The sequence below is a fragment of the Lactuca serriola genome, chromosome 9 (assembly GCF_051521515.1).
Source record: "Lactuca serriola cultivar US96UC23 chromosome 9, Lser_US96UC23_V15, whole genome shotgun sequence".
Taxonomy (NCBI): domain Eukaryota; kingdom Viridiplantae; phylum Streptophyta; class Magnoliopsida; order Asterales; family Asteraceae; genus Lactuca; species Lactuca serriola.
In genome coordinates this window covers 177,911,240-177,934,814 of record NC_136416.1, presented here as the reverse complement: position 1 = coordinate 177,934,814, position 23,575 = coordinate 177,911,240, and the positions used below count along the sequence as shown (strand labels likewise).

The 23,575-nt window shown below is 35.6% G+C and overlaps 3 protein-coding genes across 3 annotated transcripts; 2 read left to right on the top strand and 1 right to left on the bottom strand.

Moving 5' to 3' along the window:
• Window positions 1–9,599: 9,599 nt before the first annotated feature.
• LOC145072142 (phosphoesterase) lies at window positions 9,600–14,904 on the top strand. The gene is made up of 19 exons (XM_079018526.1): window positions 9,600–10,041; window positions 10,244–10,303; window positions 10,434–10,487; window positions 10,626–10,679; window positions 10,760–10,963; window positions 11,084–11,143; window positions 11,258–11,311; window positions 11,664–11,717; window positions 12,433–12,486; window positions 12,567–12,770; window positions 12,865–12,924; window positions 13,025–13,099; window positions 13,216–13,272; window positions 13,537–13,613; window positions 13,699–13,780; window positions 13,881–13,997; window positions 14,073–14,194; window positions 14,446–14,515; window positions 14,673–14,904. Exons 1-19 carry the CDS (start codon window positions 9,736–9,738, stop codon window positions 14,718–14,720), a joined length of 1,812 nt encoding a protein of 603 aa, XP_078874652.1. The 5' UTR covers window positions 9,600–9,735; the 3' UTR covers window positions 14,721–14,904.
• A 74-nt stretch (window positions 14,905–14,978) lies between these two features.
• On the bottom strand, window positions 14,979–16,946 carry LOC145072143 (uncharacterized). Its single transcript, XM_079018527.1, has one exon. The coding sequence runs from the start codon at window positions 16,917–16,919 to the stop codon at window positions 15,111–15,113; it is 1,809 nt and encodes a 602-aa protein (XP_078874653.1). The 5' UTR covers window positions 16,920–16,946; the 3' UTR covers window positions 14,979–15,110.
• Window positions 16,947–19,692: 2,746 nt separating this feature from the next.
• Window positions 19,693–23,046, top strand: LOC145074428 (Rab3 GTPase-activating protein non-catalytic subunit). The gene is made up of 8 exons (XM_079020806.1): window positions 19,693–20,205; window positions 20,511–20,648; window positions 20,725–20,910; window positions 21,018–21,079; window positions 21,368–21,522; window positions 21,765–21,913; window positions 22,409–22,540; window positions 22,605–23,046. Exons 1-8 carry the CDS (start codon window positions 19,696–19,698, stop codon window positions 22,776–22,778), a joined length of 1,506 nt encoding a protein of 501 aa, XP_078876932.1. The 5' UTR covers window positions 19,693–19,695; the 3' UTR covers window positions 22,779–23,046.
• Window positions 23,047–23,575: the final 529 nt, after the last annotated feature.

Here is a 23,575-nt window from a genome sequence, read left to right as displayed (position 1 = left end):
GCTCACCAGGTTTCCCAACCTGACCCACTCAGTTTATTTTTATCACAGGTGTTGATATGAAGTCACAATACACTGAGAGATTTAAAGAGATGTAGATCACTAGTGTAAATAATTGTAAGTTCTGTTTATGCTTATGTTTCTGTATTAACGATGACATCCCAAACGTATTAAAATGAAATAAATACGTTTCATCGAAAATGTTTTAATAACGTATTTACCATGTTTTTCTGGGAACAAATTCCGCAACATTTTTATAAAATGAAGTACTCTGATTTTTATAAAGCATAAACAAAATCGGTCTTTTCTGGCCGTGAAAATGGGGATGTCACAGTTGGTATCAGAGCATTAGTTTAAGCGAACTAGGAATATGGATTTATTTCTAGACTTAAACTTAGAATGCTAAGCGATGATTGTGAGGTGTGAGCACTAGCTTATTTTAGGAATTGTGCCTAAAATGCTTTTATGTGCTAAATACTTGTGCCTGATATGCTGTTAGTTGTTCGGATCTATGGTCTGTTGCCGACCGGATCTGGAAACCTTATGTGTTTAGGATTCTAAACGTACGACTACGATATTAGAACTAGCATATAAACGTTTCGGAGTGATAAGGATGATTTAACCGTCAATCCTAAGTAAAGATCTGGATTCACCTTATTCGATGTATAGATCAAGATGGCAAGAACCCGTAGTGGAAACGTGAATGCAAATGGGAACGGACACCAACCCCCCGTGATCGAGCAAATACCAGTTGTGGAAGCCGCTGCCGGACCAATAACGATGGCCGGAGTGCAAGCGATGATCCAGGCAATGTTGGATCGTCAAATGGAGGAAACTAGACGTTTGCTCCAGCAAAATCGTGAGGAAGCCACTATTCAGATCGAACAGCCCGAGTTGAACGAAGGGCAGACTGAGGAAGGAAACTACAGTGGGACTGTTGGTCAAGTCAACCCACCAATAGTTCGACAAAACAACCAAGATGACAAAGTCGAGAGGAATGGATGCAAGTACAAGGATTTTCTGACTTGCAAGCCATCGACTTTCACTGGAAAGGAGGATCCGATCGGGGTCATGGATTGGATCTCGGAGATGGAGTTAGCCTTCATGACATGCGGTTGCAGAGGGAAGCTACAGACCACATTTGCAGTGCGTCAGTTTCGAGGAAGTGTTGTACGTTGGTGGAATACCTTGGGGAAGACTCTGAGCCCTAATGAGCCCCTGCAACTGACATGGGCAGAATTTTTGGTGCAATTCAAACGAAAGTACTGCTCAGCTCAAAACCTGCTTGAGCTAGAGAACCAGTTTCTAACCCTGAAGAAGGGAAGCATGTCAATCGATGAATACACGAACAACTTCACAGAAAAGATGGAGTTTGCCTTGCGTCTTGTTCCGGATGAGCTGACGAAAATTGACAAGTACGCAAAGGGACTTCCATGGGAGTACGCGGTGCCAGTGCGTCAGGCTCCTACTCTGGAGGCAGCTATCTGGGCTGCCAAGTCTGTGGAAGATATGATTAAGGGAAGAGCTGCCAACAAGATTGAGGTTGGCGAAAAGAGGAAGTTTGAGGAATCTACGAGGCCCAATAAGAAGATCAAGTCTGGTTCAAAGGAGTCTAGCGGAGGAGGAAACAAAGTGAAATGGTGCGAGAAGTGCAAAAAGAATCACTTTGGGAAATGTAGCGAAGAAGTGACTTGCTACAAGTGTGGGAAGACCGTACATTACGCCAAAGAGTGCAAAAGGGTGTGTTATGAATGCCGTGAAGAAGGGCATGTTGCTAAGGATTGCCCGAAAAAGAAAGAGGCGGAAAAACCAAACATTCCGCCAAAACCGAAGGCAAGAGCATTCCATATGATCCTAGACGAAGCAGATGACAATGCGAGGATTCAGGAATGACGGCTTGACATCCAAGGATCGAGTTATAATGTAGCCATAGAATCATATGATTTAGCCTGTTAGAGGCATAGTCTAGGGTGAACTTGAACACCTATGTAATCGTTTCAAGAAATAATATGAAACCTTTGTTTTGTTATCTGATGTGTTAAGTTGTTTTTTTTCGTGTATGGTGACTTGGAGAGACTGCGGGACAATACTTGGGACGAGTATGAGTAGGTGTGAATGGTAGTAGAGGCCTATACTACCGGAAGCATAGGACTCACACTTGGATCAGGGAAAGTCACAAGGTTACCAAGAAGCTAGTAACTGATTCTGTTTTTTTTTCAAGTATGTCATTACCATCGTTTCGATAATGACTAAAAAAAAGATTGTTGATTTCCGACCCTAGTGGTCATACCGAATTGAGTCTGACTACGATGAGTATGTTGCGTGGTTCAGAGAACCAAGTTTGATGTAGCGTCCGACTTAAACCAAACGATTGAAATCAAAGCAATCAATAGAAGTATCGCGTTCGTTGTTAAAGAAGTTGATAGCCAGAAACGCTACATGTTAAAGTGTGATTATATCACATTAGAACATGAAGGAAGGCATAGTCTATTTTAGAATTTAAATCTAAGAGACCTAAGTCTAAATGTGCATCACATGATGATAGGGCATAATTTGAAGTCTAGCCCGAGGTAGAGAGCAGGTGCACGATCGAGTACTGCTTACAGTCAATGAGTCTAAGAGATAGACTTGAAGGAATATAGAAGTTATAATTATTAACTAGGATGAAAAGATGACGTATGGAGTCATTATACGAGCCCTGTTTCGTTGATGATTCCGGGACGTAATCATCCTAAGGGGGAGATAATTGTAACGCCCGCAGATCCGGGCTAGTCAATTTAGAGGCAATAGGGGTCGAAAACGACTTTTTGACAAAAAGATTATTTAGAATAAATAATCTTAACCAATTTGTAGAATATGTCACAAGGTTTCCGTACATATAAAGAACGCTGAAATCCGAGTTATAACGAAGAAGTTATGACCCGTCGAAGTTTCGCGTCGGAACCGGCACGGCGCCGGGAAGCGTAAATAGTAAATTTATGATATATAGAGATTTAGCCTTAGCGCTCTAAACAAAAGTCGTAGAATATGTTAAACTAAGAACATCGATAAAAAGAACGCCCAAATCTGACTTCGTATGAAGAAGTTATGATTTTTCGAAGTTTCGGATTAGCGGTGTACAGCCCGAAATTCGAATTTTAGATCGATTGATTTTTAGCCGACACAACCTAAACAAGAATCGAAGATCTCGTTATTAGTAGCGTAACGATAAAAATACAGACGAAAATGGACATCGAATAAAGAAGTTATGAGATTTTAACGGACCAATCCTGTCCTGGCCTGTTAAAAATATAACTTTAAAAATAAAGTCAAAATTAGCCGACGGAGTCTAAATGAAAGTTGTAGAGTACGTCTCCACCTACGCGTGGATATAAATAACGTCAAAAACGGAGTTCATATGAACGAGTTACAAATTATAATAGCATATTTACGTATTAAAATAAAGTATAAATCATATATACGTACACATATATATACATATGTATATATCATTAGAAAGGTATCGACGATGCGGTCATTATAAGACTAATGTTGAGTTCTTTCGACATTAGTTTAGTGCAAATATCATTAAATCTATTTAAAATAGTATTATAAAGAGGTGTTTAGTTGTTTATATAACTATAAGGTCATTAAGTAATTATGAATGGTAGTTTTTGTAAATTCAATTACTATAAATAAGAGGCTTGGGCTCTCATATTTCTTGCACCATTCTCTTGATTCAAGAGTCTTTCTCTCCTTATCCCCCGAGCATTTCGGTCCCTCGTGATTCGACTTCTCTTTCTGTAGTTTTAGTATAGTAAGGTGAGCGCTGAAGCGCTGCACGAATCTTTCTTAGAAAGATTCAGCGACGAAGTTCTGCCCCTGCAGAGCCCGACTCCTAGCTAAAATCCCCTTGTAAGTAAGTTATGCTTACCCTATTTTAAATATAGTTTATATTTAAAATTAGTATTGTTATTATAATAAATATTTGAGCTATTATTATGACTTATATAAGTGTCGTTATAATATCTTTTTAACTACTCGCGGTACGGGGAATCTGGTTTAAAGGGCCGTATAGGGTTGTTGGATTTCAGAAGTGCTATACGCCAAAATGGTCCTGCCCTCCGGTGTTTTATGTCTGGCCCCTGTCTGTACATAGTAGTTGGAAAGTATTGTTTAAACGCTTATATAATAATAATAATAATAATAATAATAATAATAATAATAATAATAATAATAAGACTAATAATTAGTCACGGTAATATTAGACTAAAATCTAGTGGTGATAATACTAGGTTTCGTCAAAGGAAATTATTTTAAAGTAAACGAAGCGCTGTCCGAGTACCGAGTCACCACCTTCTCAGGTGAGTGCATAGTTACTTTCAGCTTACACATAGATATGAAGTATTTTATATAAATTACGTGCTGTGTGTGTATATTATCTGTATACTTGCTATCTATGCTGGATGAACGTTTTATACATGTTTTCAATGATTTAAACTGTATATGTATTTTATATCTACAAAATGTGTTGGGTAAAACATGGGTAGATGTATTAGTTTCTGTGTGATAAAATGAAATAATGAGATGCCTCGTTATAGATGTTCTTGATGATCTAGTCATCTAGCGGAGTATAGATGACGACCACGGACTATTCTAGACAGTCCAGTGGAACACTAACAGGCTCGCAACCTGTAGGTGTTTATTCGAACTTTGTGTTTAACCGAACTGTGTGTTTATTCGAACTGTGTGTTTATTCGAACTGTGTGAACTGTGTGCTCACCAGATATACTCCATCCCAATGATAGTCCTTTGACTAGGTCCCTTGTGTTAGATGTTTTAGGGACGTAATGTGAGGATAACGGGAATGGGTAATTGGGTTGATTGTTTGATGTTTAAAAATAATAATTATATTATTGTGGGTTGAAAACCTTATGTGCTCACCAGGTTTCCCAACCTGACCCACTCAGTTTATTTTTATCACAGGTGTTGATATGAAGTCACAATACACTGAGAGATTTAAAGAGATGTAGATCACTAGTGTAAATAATTGTAAGTTCTGTTTATGCTTATGTTTCTGTATTAACGATGACATCCCAAACGTATTAAAATGAAATAAATACGTTTCATCGAAAATGTTTTAATAACGTATTTACCATGTTTTTCTGGGAACAAATTCCGCAACATTTTTATAAAATGAAGTACTCTGATTTTTATAAAGCATAAACAAAATCGGTCTTTTCTGGCCGTGAAAATGGGGATGTCACATCAGGGGAGTCTGAGTTCAAGTTGGAACTCGCCGAGTTGTTCTTGCGACTTGGCGAGTTGAGTCGGGGTGGCCCCGCGATTCATGCCAGGTGGAACTCGTCGAGTCAGGGGAATTACTCGACGTGCCAAGAGAGGGACTAAGAGAGTCAGTGGACACGTGTAGACTCGCCGAGTCGCCCTAGTGCACTCGACGAGTCGGGTCAAAGTTGGACCGTTGACCTTGTTGACTTTTAGGGTTGAGTACAGTTGTATTTATGAGAGTATTTACTTTATGTGATTAGGCGGAGGCTAGATCACATTTCTACCGAGTCAGATACTTACCGAGACATCGAGGTGAGTCTTCTCACTATACGTTACCTAGAGTGGTATTATGTGTTGACCAGAGGGTCTTATGTGTCATGTATGAGTTTATGTGCTATGTGATATATATATATATATATATATATATATATATATATATATATATGTGTGTGTGTGTATGTGTGTGTGTGTGTATGATGTTATAGACCGGACCGGAGGGTCCAACGAGCTATGACCGGACCAGAGGGTCCAACGAGCTACGGGACTGGGGGGTCCCGCTGAGTCACATCGACCGGAGGGTCGTATTATAGCCTCGAGTGGCGTATGTGTTGTATGCGGTATTTTGGGGAACTCACTAAGCATTTATGCTTACAGTTGTCGTGTTATGTGTTTCAGGTACTAGTGATGAGCGCGGGAAGGCGCCAGCATGATTCGTACACACACACGCATTGGAGTTTATGTTTGAGATTCTGGGGAGATGTTTTGTGATGATAATAATTGATACAATGTGTTTTGACATTATTTTATGAGTGAATGAATGTTTTAAAAATGAAAAATTGTTTTGAAAATTTACGTTGTTACAGATGATAGTCGTTCTCAATATGGTTTCGCTATATTTCATGGTCCCAACTTAATCAGTTGGACATCTCGCAAACAAAAGGTTGTTGCTCGCTCCAATACAGTAGCTGAGTACAGAGCATTGGCTTACACTACAACTGAACTACTCTGGATACAACATCTCCTACGTGATCTTCATGTTAAACTCCCACAATCTCCAATCATTTTCTGCGACAATGTCGGTACAACATTCATGTGTAAAAATCCTGTCATTAGCTCCCGATCTAAACACATTGCTCCTGATTTCCACTTTGTTCTAGAACAAGTTGAAAGTCGAGCTCTTCACATCAGTCATGTTTCATCAATTGACCAACTAGCCGATATATTTACTAAACCACTCATCAAAGATCGTATTGCTATCTTACGAGACAAGCTTCAAGTTCGTTCCCCACTTAAGCTTGCAGGGGGTAATAACGGCTATATAACTTGACTGTGTCCATCTATACCTAGTCCTTAGCATAGTTACTCACGTATATGTACTCCCTAATTATAAGGAGCTAAGTTAGGTTTCAGTTTACACTTTTCCATGTATAAATTAATGTATGTGTTCAGAATACCAATACATAGATACTTTATGATTCACTCTGTACACTCTCATACCACCCAAGACGCAACCGGCAACCCGCATTTGACGTTTCCTGTCATTGCTGCCGACGCCCTTCCGCTTGCCGACACTTTTTTATAGGTCTTTAGTCTTCACGAATCACGACAGTCGACTGTAAGCCTGTGACTTCACATCCCTGGTAAATGGTAATGTACCCTTAATTTCCTTCTTTCCTTCTCTGATACAATTGAGACTTGAGAGTTTGATTTATGGATTGTTTGATTTACCGTCTTCTTTCACCTTCGGTAACCGGAATCGGTTTCAACCATGTAACTTCAATTTAACCTCCTGTTTTTTTACAAATTTGGCCGTATCTACCACCAATGAAAGGCTCACGTAAACATCAATGAACAACCCAAATATCTCTTATTTCAAAACATTCATGTGTTCTGGAAATATGATCGAGTGCTAAAAAAAGTTGTTGGGCTTTCTTTAGTTTTGTTCTAACAACAACATAATCATTAGAAAGAATCAACTTTTCAGCATCTGATTTTCTCGAACTGCTTCTACTTTATTGTAAGACACAATAGTTTGATTGTTATTATCTTTTATCTTATATTAGTTCATACTTAACAAAACTTCTAAAGAAATGAAGAGTATAACAGAGTAATAGAGAAATAGAAGCATATATGATAATTGATATACCTTTTGGCTTAAAATCATACCAATTGCAATTACACTGTAAATTGACAGCAAATGAAAATGTAAGAAACCAGCTAGCATTTAAATAGCAAATGAATCCAACAAGAATTCAGATAAACTGATAGCAAAACAACTAAAATGCATGGAAATCAAAGCAAAAATTGATATCACTGTGTGTATAGTATACCTTTTCTCTGCTTCAATTCTTGACCAAATTCATAAATTAGAGCTGAAAATACAAAATAAATGGGGTGCAATTGAGCAGCTAAACAAATTTGGTTACAATGAAACATGCATGTAGAATGTAAAGAATGAGGGTTGGGATAAAAAATTGGGAATAATTTTGTGTTGTGTTTTAGTAATTCTTGACCAATTTATATTTGTAATTTTGGATTTGTTGTATTTTGTATTTGTAATGTTGGATTTGTCTTTGTAAAATTGTTTGAATTGTCGTTTTGTAATGTTGGATTCGCAATGTTGGATTTTAAAATTTTTAGTTTCTAAAAGATTAGGTTTTCAACTTTTAAAGTTATTAAAAATAGTCTTTTTAGCCTAAAACAAAACAATTTTTTAGCAAAAAAAAATCCAATTTTAAGCCTATAAATCGGGAGACAAAGGTCGGAGGCAGCTATTTCCGCTCTCGTTTAGTTCCGTTGACATTCCTAGATGTTTGTTTGGATTTTGTATACCGATGAACATTAATAAACAAATAAATAAAATAAATAATATATGGAGCTAGTTCATCTTATTTAGAAAGAAAAAAATAAAGTTTGTAAATTACTTGTTCGTCTATTAACACTAACTTAATGGAGTCTCATCTTTGTTCCGAAAAGATTTCAAGCACTACATCTTGATGATTCGTATCTTCAAAGTGTCTACTTCCTTTAGTACATTTAGCTCAGTTAACGTAGTATGATTTGTTGAATATATATATATATATATATATATATATATATATATATATATATATATATATATATATATATATATATATATATATATATATATATATATATATATATAAAACAATTATTGAAAACATGCATTACTTTATACTAGAGTCTCAAAAGAAAATGAACATTAAATATGAATATGAGAATGAAAATGAAAATGATAAATCTCTAAAGTAAGTTTGAGTATTCTAGATGTTATACAATTGAAACCAAAATATGTTTGAATTTCAATGAATTTGAATTAAATTAATCATGATTTGTTGTCTAATTGATTATCTATTTTTATTGTCATTCAATTTATTATCTTTATATCATTATAATTGGATTATTAATTTAAAATTAAATTCCTAATCTATAGGAATGGTTTTAGCAAAACATAAGGTTTCAAATGGGCAGGAAACAAAAATACGTGTTCGACAAAATTAGCTGGAAGCGAATAGTGAGTATCGGATAAGTAGTAGCGTTTTGTTAAACACTACATGAAATAACTTTTAAATTTGAAGCTTTTTGTTTAACGTAAACGTTAGAAACTTGTATTGTCAAACGATGCTCTGTTCAAAACAAAATGTTTTATCAAACAGTGGATGCTTGAAGCTCCTAAACGCTCCGCATACTCAAAATGAAAATAATTAAGAAAATTACATTCGACAGAGAAATAAGTTTCTAAAGGTGCCATTTAGCAAAAACATACTCTTTTATTAAGAGAGAATTTTCATTTAATTTTATGATATAGTAACAACAAATGTTGTCATATAAAATATATTACTAACAAAATCTTACTTCATACTTAAATTTGACACCCTTCTAATATTTCATTTAGACAATTTTCAATTATATCTTCACAAGGATTTACAAGAAGAAATCATCAATAAACTTATTTTTTTCATAATCCATATTGAGCTCGTTCCATTCATCTTTAAGAAGTCATCATCAATAAAACTTTAACTACAAATATAAAATATGCATACAACAAATAAGAATTTGATTGCTACTAGCAGTCGACATAAATCAATCAAGAAGGCATCATCATTAAAGTTTAACTACAAATATAAAATATTCATATAACAAATAAGAATTTAATTCCAACTAGCAATCGACATAAATCAATCAAAAAGATATCATCATTAGACTTTCAATTACACAAAAACAACACATATTAAAAGAAAAAAAAATGATTGCAAATAAAAGCAACACATAGTCGACATCATTGATCATGCTTTATCAATAAAAATATAAAACATAACAATAAACAACGCAAAGCAATACCTCTAGCTCAACAATGGCGGGAACATACTCGAATATCACAGCCCCCATAGCACCGGCCAATGGCCCATAACCCTAGGCTGTCTGAACTCAATCGTTAAGCTCCACCGTATGCTTATAGTTGCTGATCTTCGCATTTCATTCTTTTCAAGAAACCCTAGGTCTGTAATATTTGCTCTTCATACAATGTCATCGCCTTCGCCAACGACGATCGTCGCGGAGTACGCGAAATCGGGTAAATCTTCATGCAAGAAATGCTCCGAAAAGATTGATTCGAAATCCCTGAGATTAGGGTTGAAGAGTCGAGACCCTCGAGGATATGATAGCCTTAAATGGCATCACTTCAACTGCTTCTTTTCTTTGGATTCCATCCCGGCTTCTTCGGCCGAGACGTTCGAAGGGTTTTCTGAACTGAAGGTAAACCTTAAATCGATTCCATTCCTTCGTTTGGCTTTCTATTACTCCCCCAATTTTTATGATGTATAAAACGAAGAGCATTCCTGTTTATGAGCAATGTCGTTTACACACTATCAGATATAAACTTCCATTATCTGACAAAGTGCAAGCCCATTATGTTTTGTATGGTTTTGAGCTGAATATTCTTGCTTCTACCATTCAGGGCAGTGATCAAGATAAGTTGAAGCAGATGGTGAGTGAAGAGGATCGAACTTCTACCAAGGTATTTGCTCATCTAAGCTGCTTGTAGTTGTACCTACATATAGGATGCCTTCTGCAAAAACTTTATGATTCATGTTTTGACCATGGTTGATGGTGCATGTTTTGACCTAACTCCTATTGTGCTATAACAGAGAGAAGGAGATGTTGATGCTGAGTCAGACAAAAGAGATTTAAAGAAACTAAAGGTAGAGACATGCAATTGAAAAGATACCATGAATATTCAGTGATCTTTTTGTCCAATTTTCATATTATGATATGTTTTTCACTTTTCCATATCTTTAAGGAACTGATTGTATTCATGTAATTGTTCTTTGTATTTATAGACTGATGAAGATGAGGAAAGTGTCAAAGAGAAAAAGAATGCAACAAATGAAAAGGTATACTGTTATGCTACTAAAATGGACTATAGCCAAATTACAAACATACCCTTATGTCTTCTTTCTCTACTTGTATCAAGATTGTTGCAGAGTATGCAAAGTCAGGAAAATCTTCATGCAAGAAATGCACTGAAAAGATCGATTCAAAATCGTTAAGATTGGGATTGAGTATTTGGGACCCACGAGGCTATGAAAACACCAAATGGTATCACTCAGACTGTTTCTTTCCTCTTGATGTAAAGTTGTTGTCAGCAGAATCAATTGAAGGATTTTCAGAACTCAAGGTGGGTCCCATGTTTAATTTTCTAGCTACTAATTTTCTTTTCTTTTGATAACCATTTTTGTTTTTCACATATGGTCAGAATCAATATTTTTGCTGAATTTTTTTTGGTATTTTTATGCAGAGTGATGATCAAGAAAAATTGAAGATACTTGTGACAGAAAGGGATCAACCTTCTAAGAAGGTACTATTTACTGTTCACTATTTTTGTCTTTTTTTATAATTTTTTTTTTTGTGATATTGGGTTGTTTTGGTTTATGAGTGATTATTATTTATTTATTTTATTTTATTGTGACAGTTAAATGAAGATGCTGAACCTGAGCTGCAAGGGCAGGATCAAAAGAGTGGAAAGGTATTAAAATTTTTTAATCAACAATCGAACAATGATATATGTGTAATTAAGAAATAAACTCAGTATTGTTTACCCAAATTTCTTGCTCTTTTGTTTTCTTTTTAACAGATTATTTAACGCACAACATTTTAATAACATAATTTTGAATTCATTGTTGCATCTATGTGTTAAATATGGCTGCTTTGTCTTTTAGATCATAAAAATAAAAAGAATTTATGTGATCTTGTATTGAAATACATGTAATAAGCTATGTCTCAAATGCTTCATTTATTTTTCTTCTCCATATACTTGTTGATGAGAGGTTTGTTAATGTTGCCATATTTGTCTTCACATTGCTGTTTTGCTATAACAGAGAGAAGGAGATGTTGTTGCTGAGTCTGACAAAAAGGATTTAAAGAAACAAAAGGTAGGGAGATGTGGTATGCTTTTTATATCTTTCATCTTTTTTTTTTTTTTTTTTTTTTTTTTTTTTTTTTTTTTTTTTTTTTAATAATTACATACATCTACAAAAAGATATATCAGGAAGATACTTGGATGTTTGTTACTAGTCATATCAATTACATAATTTCTTTCCATTTTCATCCATAATAACAAATTAAGTCCCTTTTTGAAGAATGGCATGTGGATCATGCCACATCATCATTTTAAACACGTGGCATTTGATGTAACTCATAAGCAGGAACTCAACTCAACTCATTAGCATGTTTACTTCAAATAGAAGTTTTTGCAAATACGTTGCCTTATCTTTGGGCAAAACATAGTTCATTAATCATTACCATAAATAGAAATATGGCCAAAGTATGTTACCTTTCTATGCAACTCTTTATAAATGAAAAAACCATTGTGAAATAAGGCATAGCCAATCAACTATTGAGCATTTAGACATATTAGATCACATGGTTTCACATCTTAATCAATTTGAATGTAATTGAAATTATATTGAGAATGTAAGTATGTTATTGATAATTGATAAATCTTTATATAGAGGTATGCAATTGAAAATATACACTATACATATTCAGGGATCATTTTGTCTATTTTTCCTTATATTGCATGTTTTATACTTTTCCATATTTTTATGAAACTGATAATATACATGAAAATCTGGTTTGTATTTATAGATTGATGAAGATAAGAAAACCAGGCAAGAAAAAAAGAATGCAACAAATGAAAAGGTATACTATTATGCTACTAAAATGAACTATAGCCAAATTACAAACATACCCTTATGTCTTCTTCCTCCACTTGTATCAAGATTGTTGCAGAGTATGCAAAGTCAGGAAGATCTTCATGCAAGAAATGCAATGAAAAAATCGATTCAAAATCTTTAAGATTGGGATTGAGTATTTGGGACCCACGAGGATATGAAAACACCAAATGGTATCACTCAGACTGTTTCTTCCCTCTTGATGTTAACTTGTTGTCAGCAGAATCAATCGAAGGGTTTTCACAACTCAAGGTGGGGTCCAGTTTCTTTTTCTTTTTAATTTTTTTTTTCACTTATAATCAGAATCACTATTTTGTCAACTGTTTTTGCTGTATTTTTTATCCAGAGCAATGATCAAGAAAAACTGAAGAAACTTGTGTCAGAAATGGATCAATCTTCTAAGAAGGTATTGTTTAGTGTTTACTTTTTTTTGTCATTTTTAATGAATTAGAAAACTATATAAAGTTTAAACCAGCCATTTTAATGATTTGAGTTTCCATTTTTAGACATCTGATAAAATTGATGAAGACATTGGATTGAAGATAGACTTTTCAGCTAATGATGTCAAAGACAATTACAAGGTAAAAAGATCAGTTGAACAGTTTTTGCTCCATTTTTATACTAAAATGTTCAATTTATAGTCAACTTCTATTAATTTTATGCATCTGTAAATACTTATAATTATTATTTGTCTTAGGGTGCAACATTACAACCAAAGTGGAAGGTGTTCCAGACCCTCATGTATCTAGAACGGGTTAGTTCTTTTTTTTTAGTGTAATTTACATTTTTGGTCCCTGAGTATATCTGATTTTTGCAAATTTGATCCTTATGTGAGGTTTTTGTAACGTTTTTGGTCACTCTTCCAAGTAAAATGACTATCTTATTCTTTGGGACCAAGAATAGTTATTTTTCTTAGGGACCAAAAATATTACAAGAACCTCAAAATAAGGACCAAAATTGCAAAAATCATCTATACTCAGGGACCAAAAATGTACTTATACTCATAATCATTTTGTAGGAAGATGGTCTCCAAGATTCAAGTAAAATTGCTGCCTTTGATTTTGATGGATGTCTTGCAAAAACATCAGTTCAAAGGTACACATGACATAACATGACATGGCATGTTTACAAAAAGACGAAAATACCCTTCTCATCATGTAATACATATAATTAATTACAGAGTAGGTGCAAGTGCTTGGTCTCTTATGTACGCTTCAATCCCAAACAAGTTACAAAGCTTGTACAATGATGGTTTCAAACTGGTTTGCATTTCCCTTATTTATTTATTATCAATATTCTAAAACAATAACATGTTATTTTTTTTATCATCTTTATCTCTATAACATCTTTTATTATCATTAGGTTATTTTCACAAATGAATCAAATATCGAACGTTGGAAGAACAAGCGACAGGTGGCAGTGGACTCCAAGATCGGAAGACTCAACAGCTTCATCAAACTTGCAAATGTCCCAATTCAGGTAATTCTAAAAGGACAATAATGTCCTTTCACTATCTTCACAGATTTAGCCACTGAACTATTATTATTTATACAGGTTTTCATTGCTTGTGGTGTAAGTAATGGCCAAGAACATGACCCCTTTCGCAAGCCAAAAACTGGAATGTGGCAAATTATGGAACAACATTTTAATTCTGGAATTCCAATTGATATGGATAAGTATATGCTTCTTCTTTCATAACTTTTGAATACATAAAATTTTGAGCAAGTTACATTTTTGGTCCCTGAGTATAGCTTTCTCTTGCAATTTTGGTACAAAAAGAAAAAGTAGTCGGTTTACTTGGAACCGGGACCAAAAATGTTACAAGCATCCCTAATAAGGACCAAAATCGTAACAGTCAGATAATCTCAGGGACCAAAAATGTAATTCTCTAATATTAATAACTGGTGTGTTATATTTTCTTGTACAGGTCGTTTTATGTTGGTGATGCTGCTGGAAGAAAAGATGATCATAGTGATGCTGACAAGAAATTTGCAGAGGTAATAATTAATTAATATATTATACTTACATTGTCTTCACTGATAATAGCAATGTACTTTAGATGAAAACCATAATAGCAATGTACTTATGTCTAAGGAATTGTAAGTATGTTGCTATTTCTTGTAATTTGAGAAAGGAACATTTTTGTTGTTGCAGGCTATTGGGTTGAAGTTTTACCTTCCAGAAGAATACTTTGATCAATGAAAGATTGGAGGTGTTGTTAGTAGGGTGTAATTACAAGTCTACCCTTTTGTCCCTTTGACACTTGGTCTCTGATATAGAGATCTCTACTTTTAAGTATGCTTGTAATCTATGATACAATTGGGGTGATAGTTTCACTTCTTTTGGCATGATCATTTTGTTTGTGGAAATTTTACTTGTTTTATCACCCCAAATTGTTTCTAAGCACAAGAGAAGTTATACAAACAACAAATAAATAAGAAAACCAAACAAAGTCTCATATTGTGCACTAAAACATGTTTTCCTCATTTCCATTTCATACATACAATCATAACATATAACTTCCAACATCAATCCTCATTTATAAATAAATGCAAGAACCCTTTTACGAATAAAATACACAAAACGTATCTTTTACTTTTTCTTCTTCCCACCACCAATCTCACCTTCTACAATAGCATGCCTTGTCAACACAATCTCTTTAACAAGATTCTTGTAAAGAAAAGGTCTCACTGCAGCTCTCAAGAATTGACCCGGTGGAATCCTACTCTTCTTAATCTTCTTCATCCGTGGGCCATACCCTAATTGCTTCCATTCCTCCGGGCTTATCTTAGCCCTACCACCCCTCATTCCCATTTCTCCCTCATCATTCTCATTCTCATCTCCTTTTGTCTCCTTCTTTTTCCTCTCTTCCATCACCTTCGATTGCTTCTCATACAATTTCGTTGTCATTTTCACACTTCGCCTCGCCATTACCTCCATCTCTTCATTACTATTCACCGCTTTCTTGAACTCTTCTTCCCAATACTTCTCATCTTCTTCTTCTTCTTCCACACCACCACCATCATCATCATCATCATCATCATTAACATCAACATCAACATCATCATCATCATCATCATCATCATTGAGCTCCGCATCAAGCACTATATCATCTTCATCATCGTCTTCGATCCAATCCAAAACTTCCCCTTTTGCGCCACCATCATCATTCTCATCGGGGGCATCACAACCCAACTCCATTTCCTCTAATTTAGCTTTCCATTCCTTTGTATACGGATGAAGTAACTCAATCGGATGATTCCCGAGTAAAAACTCCAAACATTTTGACTTCTTTTCATCGCTAGCTTTCTCAAACGCTTTCACTACATCATCCACAAAAGCTTTTGGATTCACTCTCAAAATCTTACATAACCCACCAAAATAAGTACACATTTCAACCCCACCATCGTCACTTTCCAACTGACACATAAAATCTTGCTCGGTTTCAGGGTCAAGAAGAGGTGCCATTGATTTAAAAAACTCATCTTGAGGTTCAAATCGACATTGGTAAACGGGTCTTTTTACGTATATGATATCGGGTCTCATCCATGCTGCACATTTTGTTATCAAAGCTCTGGTTCTGTTCCCGAGTCTACCCATTAAATTCCATTTATCTAACCTCTGTTTTCCAGCTTCAACCACAACTTCACTAACGAGGGTCCATTGCTCCCATGGCAGCTCTGAAACTCTCCATTTTGGATGCCTGACAAACACCCAAAAGTATCTGAATCCAACGGTTTTATCTAGCGACTCCAATCTCTGACCAAAATCTTGACTCATTTCAAACTGTTCGATCTTTTCCCACTCTTCTTGATCTCTGACTTCGCCAATCAAAGTCACGTTTTCATCTGAAAATCGACCACGGATTGGTTCTCCTAAAACCACCCCACGCCATGAATATGGTCCGAATTCACCATACTTGTACCAATCATATGGGTGCTTAAGATTCGGATCGTCTTTCTCCATAAACTGAACCATTCGATCGTATCCTAACCCAATCATTTGCAGCTCGTCTTCAGAAAAGTTATTAGGGTAATTACCGTGGGGATTCTTCAGCCTATAGAACAGGCTTTCAGCGAGCTTCTTGCTCTTCCGTCGAGCATTTCGTTTTGCTTCTCTACGTAGCTCGGCGGTTCCTTCGATGCGGCCGCCGCCGGGAGCGCCCCCTGCTATTTTCTTGCTACGCCCGGCATATGATCGAACATCTGGTCTGCAAGACGCATTGTTTGGTTGGAAAAATGAACTGATTGATAAGGTTTTTGGGAGTTTGGGGCATGAGTGAAGTGGATTTATGGCTCTGTAAAGAGGGTTTGAGAATTTCGTTAGGGGATATGGATAAGGTGCGAAGGTTGAGAAATAGGGGTTTAGGGTTTTAGACAGGGAAGGGTTTTGTGGCAGCATCTCGCAATCAGTGAAAGAAAATAGATAAACTTCCACTGATATAGAAGACACACCTTTTTTTTTTTTTTCTTTTTTTTTTCTTTTTTCTTTAATGATAATATTTTGTAGTTCAAAATTCAAATTATCTAAAATACTTTTAAACAATATTTTGCTTATATTTTAGTTGTTTTGATGTTTGTTTTAGAGTTGATTATGATTATGTGATATTAAATAATAAAAAAATGTCAAAAAATATTATTTAACTGACTTTTTGTTGTTTCAAGTTGTGAAAAGTAACATATTGTTTGAGTTTTTAACCAACTCCAAATCAAAATATATATTAAATTTAAATTTTTTTATCGACTATAACAATTATTTATTTCTTAATAGTATTATTACCAATGAGGCATTGTTGTATATAAAAAACACATAAATATTGATATTGATACAACGTATTTCACAAAAATTCAAATTCAATAACAATAAATTAGTTATAAAGTTTTGATTACCTCATAATAACATAGTTATTTCAAGGGAAAATGTCACATAAGCCCTATGAAGTTTTTAGAGTTTACTTTTTTAATTACTTAACTTTTTAAGTGACTTTTTAAGGAAACAAATTTGGTTTTGTTGGGTTCAATACGTTCTTTTTGAGAAAACGAAGGGGTAACCCGGTTACCCCTATGCCAACTCACTTATTTTTCTATTTTAATAAATTAAAAAAAATTAAAAGGTACCACGACATCTAAATCACTCACTCTCTCTCACACACTCATCGGCGATGACAACCCCTCCTTCAGAGAATAACGATTGAAGCTCCACCCAAACACCCTCTGATCACTTCGTGAGCTACTCGCCTCTAAAATTGACAACAAGAAGGGAAAACGGTCGAGAGGATTACCAGAGCATCCATATCGTCATCACCTTCGATGCTTCAACCATCGTCGAGCCTGTCACTGCATTCAGCTCCTTCCCCTTGATCTATGGTCGTTGGTGACGAAATCAAGAATGCCAAGGGTACCACCGAAAAAAATGAGCTCCGTCCCCTTCAATGGATTTGCCGCCACCAGACCGAAATCCACCCTTCTTCCTTTGATTTTCTTCCTCCTTGATCGATCGAACTCCTCACAACCACCCCTCATTTGTTGTTGTTCAATTTCTGATGAACTTTCCTTCCCTTCTTGTGTTGCAGTCGGTCGGACCAGAAGAAGAAGGAAGTCGTCGGAGCAGCCTTGGAGTGTCGGCACCCTTCCTCATGACCTCCCAGCCATCACCGAAGATTAACGCCCTCCCCTTCTCTCGATTGCCATCCAACATCAGAGTTTCCTTGTGACTTCGACTGTACATTCCCTACCCTATCGTTGAAGATGGAGGCGGACTGCAACCGCCTACTACTTCCGTCTTCCTTCCTCGACCGGTGCTCGCTGATCAGCCACAAACAATCACCCCATCGTTTCCTGTTTCCGTCCGCATCAATTTCCCTTCCAGATCTAATGAAGACGAAGGCCCCCCATTTTGTATATATTAGCGATCTAATGAAGACGATTATTCAATCTGATACCTAAACAAATTATTGGTGAACAAAGGAAAATGCGGGTGGTGATTGGTTTCTGGGTAACAATTATTCAATTGAGAGAGAGATGGGTGGGCCTAATTTTTATCTATGTTCCCCCTAAACCGGCTAAAACAAGTAAAATGGACTAAAAAGACAGGTTGCCTACAACTTGATTTCCTCATAAAGCCACAAAAAACTTAAGTGACTAAAATGGTGAACCCTAGAAACTTCATAGGACGTATGTGTCATTTTCCCTTATTTTAATACCATGACATTTTCATAACATCAAAACAAAACTGATAATGATTTAATAAAAAACATAACATATCAATAATAACTAATTATCAAAGAGTTTTTTGACCTAGCGGTATCAGAAATTGACAGATAAATACCGTTTAACCAAAGATTGAGGGTTGAAGTACCATTGATGACGAGATGTGTATATTTAGGGGTTGAGTAATGTAAGATTTTGGGCGTTGGAATATTAATTAACTTGGTTAATTTTTTGGATCGTGATTGCAATCACTTTTCCAAAATTTGTGATTTCGACATTTATGTATGGGGTATCACGAAATTCGATTTAGGATAATCCAAGAAATGAAAATTTGAAAATCAGGCCACTTCCAAAATCAAAACACAGAAATATACTTTGCTGTTTTGTGTTATGTATAATAGAGACAACACAATATATTTTTCATGTATATGAGTTCCAACCCTTTTTCTAGAACCAAAGAAATGTTCTTATACCAGAGGGAAAATAAGTTATTGCAGTTGCCTCCAGATTTGGTGCCAAACTCGATAGTTATTAGACATAACTAACGCTTACATCATCAATATGTCACTAGGAGAGTAAAGTCCGTTTTGGCGGGAAATTACGGAACCACCGCCAGGGGTGCTGCCCCTAGATCCCGCCAACAGGCTGCAATCCCTTGGAGCCCTGCACCTAAAACCACTCATGCTTAATTTTGAAACCAGAACGACTATCGATATAATGTTAACAAACTTTATCTTTAAATTGCCATTTTTTTGGAAACCACATGGTGACTTATGGAATTTTGTACTTTTGACTAAAGTTTTGATTTTGAGTAAACCATAGGAACGATATCCGTAAGAAAATACAAACCTAAAGACAACAATGGGAAGATTTCAAAATTTGGACTGAAACTGTGATTTTGTTTAAAATAGAGGACCAAAGTTGTAATTACTTAATATTTAATGAAGTTTTAACATACGTATTTGAGAATGCACGGTATAATACTCGGATTCCATCGATCAAAGAAACTTTTCTCAACGCTTGTTCTGTTGTTCATCAATCATCACCAACACCAATCCCACGAGATCATCCATCCCTTCTTTCGAGAGAATTACTTCAATGGCCGAAGCATAAACAACCCAAAATTCATGGCTCCTAGAACCCACTTGACAGATCTCGGAAGCATCGCCAACGTTGATCTGACCGAACTTGGCGCAGGCAAGGAAGGCTGGCTTGATAATCCCAATCTCCTCTGTGCTCTCGATACAAATTCTCTTGCAATTGCCAATCGATACTACATCCTTGTTCTCGAGTGGTCTAACGCCTCTGGTACTGCTAGCTTTCGGGTCAAGATCCGACCCAATCTTTCCCCAATTGAGGCGGAGTATGTATCTGCTCTTGAGTGGTTGGTGTTTGATGATATTAGGGTTATTGCCATCGGAACCTCTTGTGGGTACTTTTTGATTTACTCACTTGGAGGCGATCTTATTCACAAACAGGTACCCTCAATTAGATTACTTCCATTACTGTATTTCGATTTTGAATATGCTTCTAAATTGAACTCGTTCAAATCAATTGCTAACTACAAGAAATTCAACATGAGTGCTATGAATTGCATAATCAATTTCACCCAATCGCCTCAAATAGTTACACTTTTCGCCATGGAGCGAGGTAAAATAAGCTAAAAGAATCGAGACATTGAGAGTTTGATTCTCTCCATGAAGCAATAGCCAACGTTAAAATCTAGGAAAAGTAAAGTAATCACATTTTCATACGCTTTAAATTGCCATGATTGTTTTGGCAGCTTGTATACCCTGGAAGGATTCTAAGGTTAAGAGTACGCGGAACCAAGAGAGACATCACAGAAGATACATCATCTTTTGAAGAAGTATGTGTTGTTATAGCAGGCATAATTGCTCGTTTTGATGGATCTGATCTTCAGGTAAATTGTGGTTGGCAATGAAACAACAAATGATTTCAATGCCCTTTAGTAAATTGTGGTTGACAATGACATGCAGAAAGTACTTCAAAAATGGTATCAAGAAACTCAAAATCAATTCTGGAATTCCATTAAAGATCCAGAAGAAGAATCTGAAAATTCCTTCACCCGAATTCCATACCAAGTTTGGAATGTCAATGGATACGGTTCATGTACTGATGCTGCCATCACAGGTGTCATGTCGCCTCCTCTTCTTGAACTACAGGTAACATCGTAAAATGACCATTTTACCCCTCTCTGTCTTGATGAGTTTTGGAGACTTTCTGAGGGTATTTATGGTATTTGAATTCAGCTGGTTTTATTGTTGAGCAGTCGAGTGATCGCTATTATTGTGCTGTCACCATTGGAGTTGATGCTGCAATTTCTGCGTTTAGGTTAGTGATTCTTGGTTTTAGAGAAAATTACATTTTTGGTCCCTGGGTATAGCTAATTTTTGCAGTTTTAGTCCCTGTTCCTAGTAAAATTACTACACATCGTCATTTTACTTGGAACAAGGACCAAAAACGTTGCAAAAAGCAAATTTGCAAGAGAACATTTTGGGACCAAACTTGCAAAAAGAAAATATATTAAGGGACCAAAAATGTAATTTCTATTGGTTTTATCACAGAAAGTCTTGAGAAGTGATTTTACATATGTGATTTTTTTTTTTTTTTTTTGTTAAGGCTTTCTGAAGATCGAAGCAGGTCTTTTGTGGGGGCGATTTTGTCAAAAGTTATGCCTGTAACTTTTTCGACAATAGCTTCTTTTTCTAAATTGGTTTGGAGGAGCCAACAACCAGCAAAAAAGCCAGAACCAAAGCCACAGCCATTTGCTCGAGGTGAGTAGGGTTATTTTGGACATTTCATTAAAGGTTTATAAGAAAGGTCAAACTTGTACTTTGAAAAATCTACCCAATTAAGAAATGCAAGTAGGTTGCTACTTCTTGCATTTAACCCTTATTTACAAGTCAAATAATATGTTTTGGTTTATCATTTGGATACTGATTGCAAAGAAACTTACTATCAAAAAAGGTAGAGAAAAGTATAAACTAATGTAACCTTATTTTTATCAAATTTACAGCTTTACCCCTTACATGTTTGAAAGATCACCCGAGAAAAGGGGAGAAGCTAACCTTATCGCCAAGCGGGACTTTGGCGGCAATAACGGATTCACTTGGCCGTATTATGCTCTTGGACACCCGTGCCCTTGTGGTTGTACGGTTATGGAAGGTAACAGACTGTGATTGACATGTATTGGACTCAGACTTAAAAGCTTTTTTTTTGTCCCTCCCAAAAAGGTAGGACAAGGACTTAGTCTAAATGCCTCATCCATGTAAAAAGACATGAATGCCCTCATCAATATACTTACTTACTGACTAGTGTATACAGACTGCACTGTCATACATTGGACTAAGACTATGACGGATGTAAGTGGGGAAAAAGTGCAATCTTTTGTTTCATGCAAAAAAGATGGGACATGGACTTGCTTCCATCACCCATCTTTGCGAAAAGACGTAAATGCCCTTTTCATCCTCAATCATTGAAAATATCCCTTGAAAGCTTGTCTGGTCTTTATAGTGTGTTGGCCCATGACAATGGCACAAAAATTGTTTTTTTTGTCCCACCAAAAAAAAGGTGGGATAGGGACTTTCTCTCATCTCACCCATGCAAAAAGACGAGAATGCCCTTCTCATCGGAAATAACAAAAAAACTCAATTTTTTCAGGGGTATCGTGATGCGAGCTGTCTTTTTGTTGAAAGACTTGTAAATAAAGAGAGTATAGGAAGCCATGAACGCGTGAAAAGCAATTATTGTTTATGTCTTGCCATTCATGCCCCTCGAAAGGGCATTGTTGAGGTAATAAAAAAAAACATTTAAATGATTTTTTTTTTCCAAATACTAATATCTATAAAATTGACAGATTTGGCAGATGAGAACGGGTCCCAGGATTCTTACAATCCCGTGCCCAAAAGGAAGCAAAATACTACAACCCACTTACAGATTTGGATCATCAACGGTTTCTGAATCCTCTTATAAACCGTTGGAAGTTTTCTTTCTGAATGGAGATTCTGGTCAACTTTCAAGATTAAACTGATTGATGTTTTTCTCTTATTTGTTTAGGGTTTCTTGTGTTTATGGTGGTAAATTAAGGGGTTGTTTAGGATATTCTTGTTTATCAAAATGGAGTTTAGGAAAATGTGTTTCTATTAGGTTATATGGTACTAAAATGTAATAAGTGGATAAGTTTTTTTTTTTTGGTGTTTGATGCAAATTGTTTGTGTTTATACATGTAAAAGAGTAAAAGTACCAAAATGGATAGGGGTAAAAGTGTAAATGGTTAAAGCTACACTCTTTAAAGTGCATATGTAGCATGGTACTCTTGTTAATGTTAATTTAAAGATGGTTTCAAAATAAAGATTCCATCAATGTAGAACACTTGTAACGATAAAATAATTTTAACCACATAATTGGGCATTTTTTTAGCGAATGTGGAATCAATGACTTTTGTTGCTATGAATTAATGATCTATATTTGCATGTGGCTTGCAAGTAACGGAAAAAGACAAACAAAGCTTTGATTCATGTGGTTCTTTCGGTTAAAACAGTAGTAAAGTTAAAATAAATTGTTTTGCATAGCATTTTTAAATACGAAAAATGACTAGTAAAGGTAGCAAATTCTTAATTTTGTTAACGCTTGTTTTTTATTTTATTATTATTATTTTTTTTACTTTATATAACATCAAATTTGTTTGAAGTTGTACATATAACTCAAGATCACTGAGCTGTTTCAGCAGGTTAGGAGCAGGCTCCAGACAGCTCAGAGTCGAGTCGGTAGAAGTCATGCCGACAGACACCTGTCAGCTTTAGAGTTCTAGGTGCGAGATATGGTTCT

Bases quoted from the DNA above. Each gene is read 5' to 3' on its own strand.
- LOC145072142 (XM_079018526.1), top strand. From the start codon at position 9,736: ATGCTTATAGTTGCTGATCTTCGCATTTCATTCTTTTCAAGAAACCCT. The intron at 12,771-12,864 runs GTGGGGTCCAGT...TTTTTTATCCAG, and splicing joins AAGGGTTTTCACAACTCAAG to AGCAATGATCAAGAAAAACT. The intron at 13,273-13,536 runs GTTAGTTCTTTT...ATCATTTTGTAG, and splicing joins CCCTCATGTATCTAGAACGG to GAAGATGGTCTCCAAGATTC.
- LOC145072143 (XM_079018527.1), bottom strand. From the start codon at position 16,919: ATGCTGCCACAAAACCCTTCCCTGTCTAAAACCCTAAACCCCTATTTC.
- LOC145074428 (XM_079020806.1), top strand. From the start codon at position 19,696: ATGCACGGTATAATACTCGGATTCCATCGATCAAAGAAACTTTTCTCA. The intron at 20,911-21,017 runs GTAACATCGTAA...ATTGTTGAGCAG, and splicing joins CTCCTCTTCTTGAACTACAG to TCGAGTGATCGCTATTATTG. The intron at 21,080-21,367 runs GTTAGTGATTCT...TTTTTTGTTAAG, and splicing joins GCTGCAATTTCTGCGTTTAG to GCTTTCTGAAGATCGAAGCA.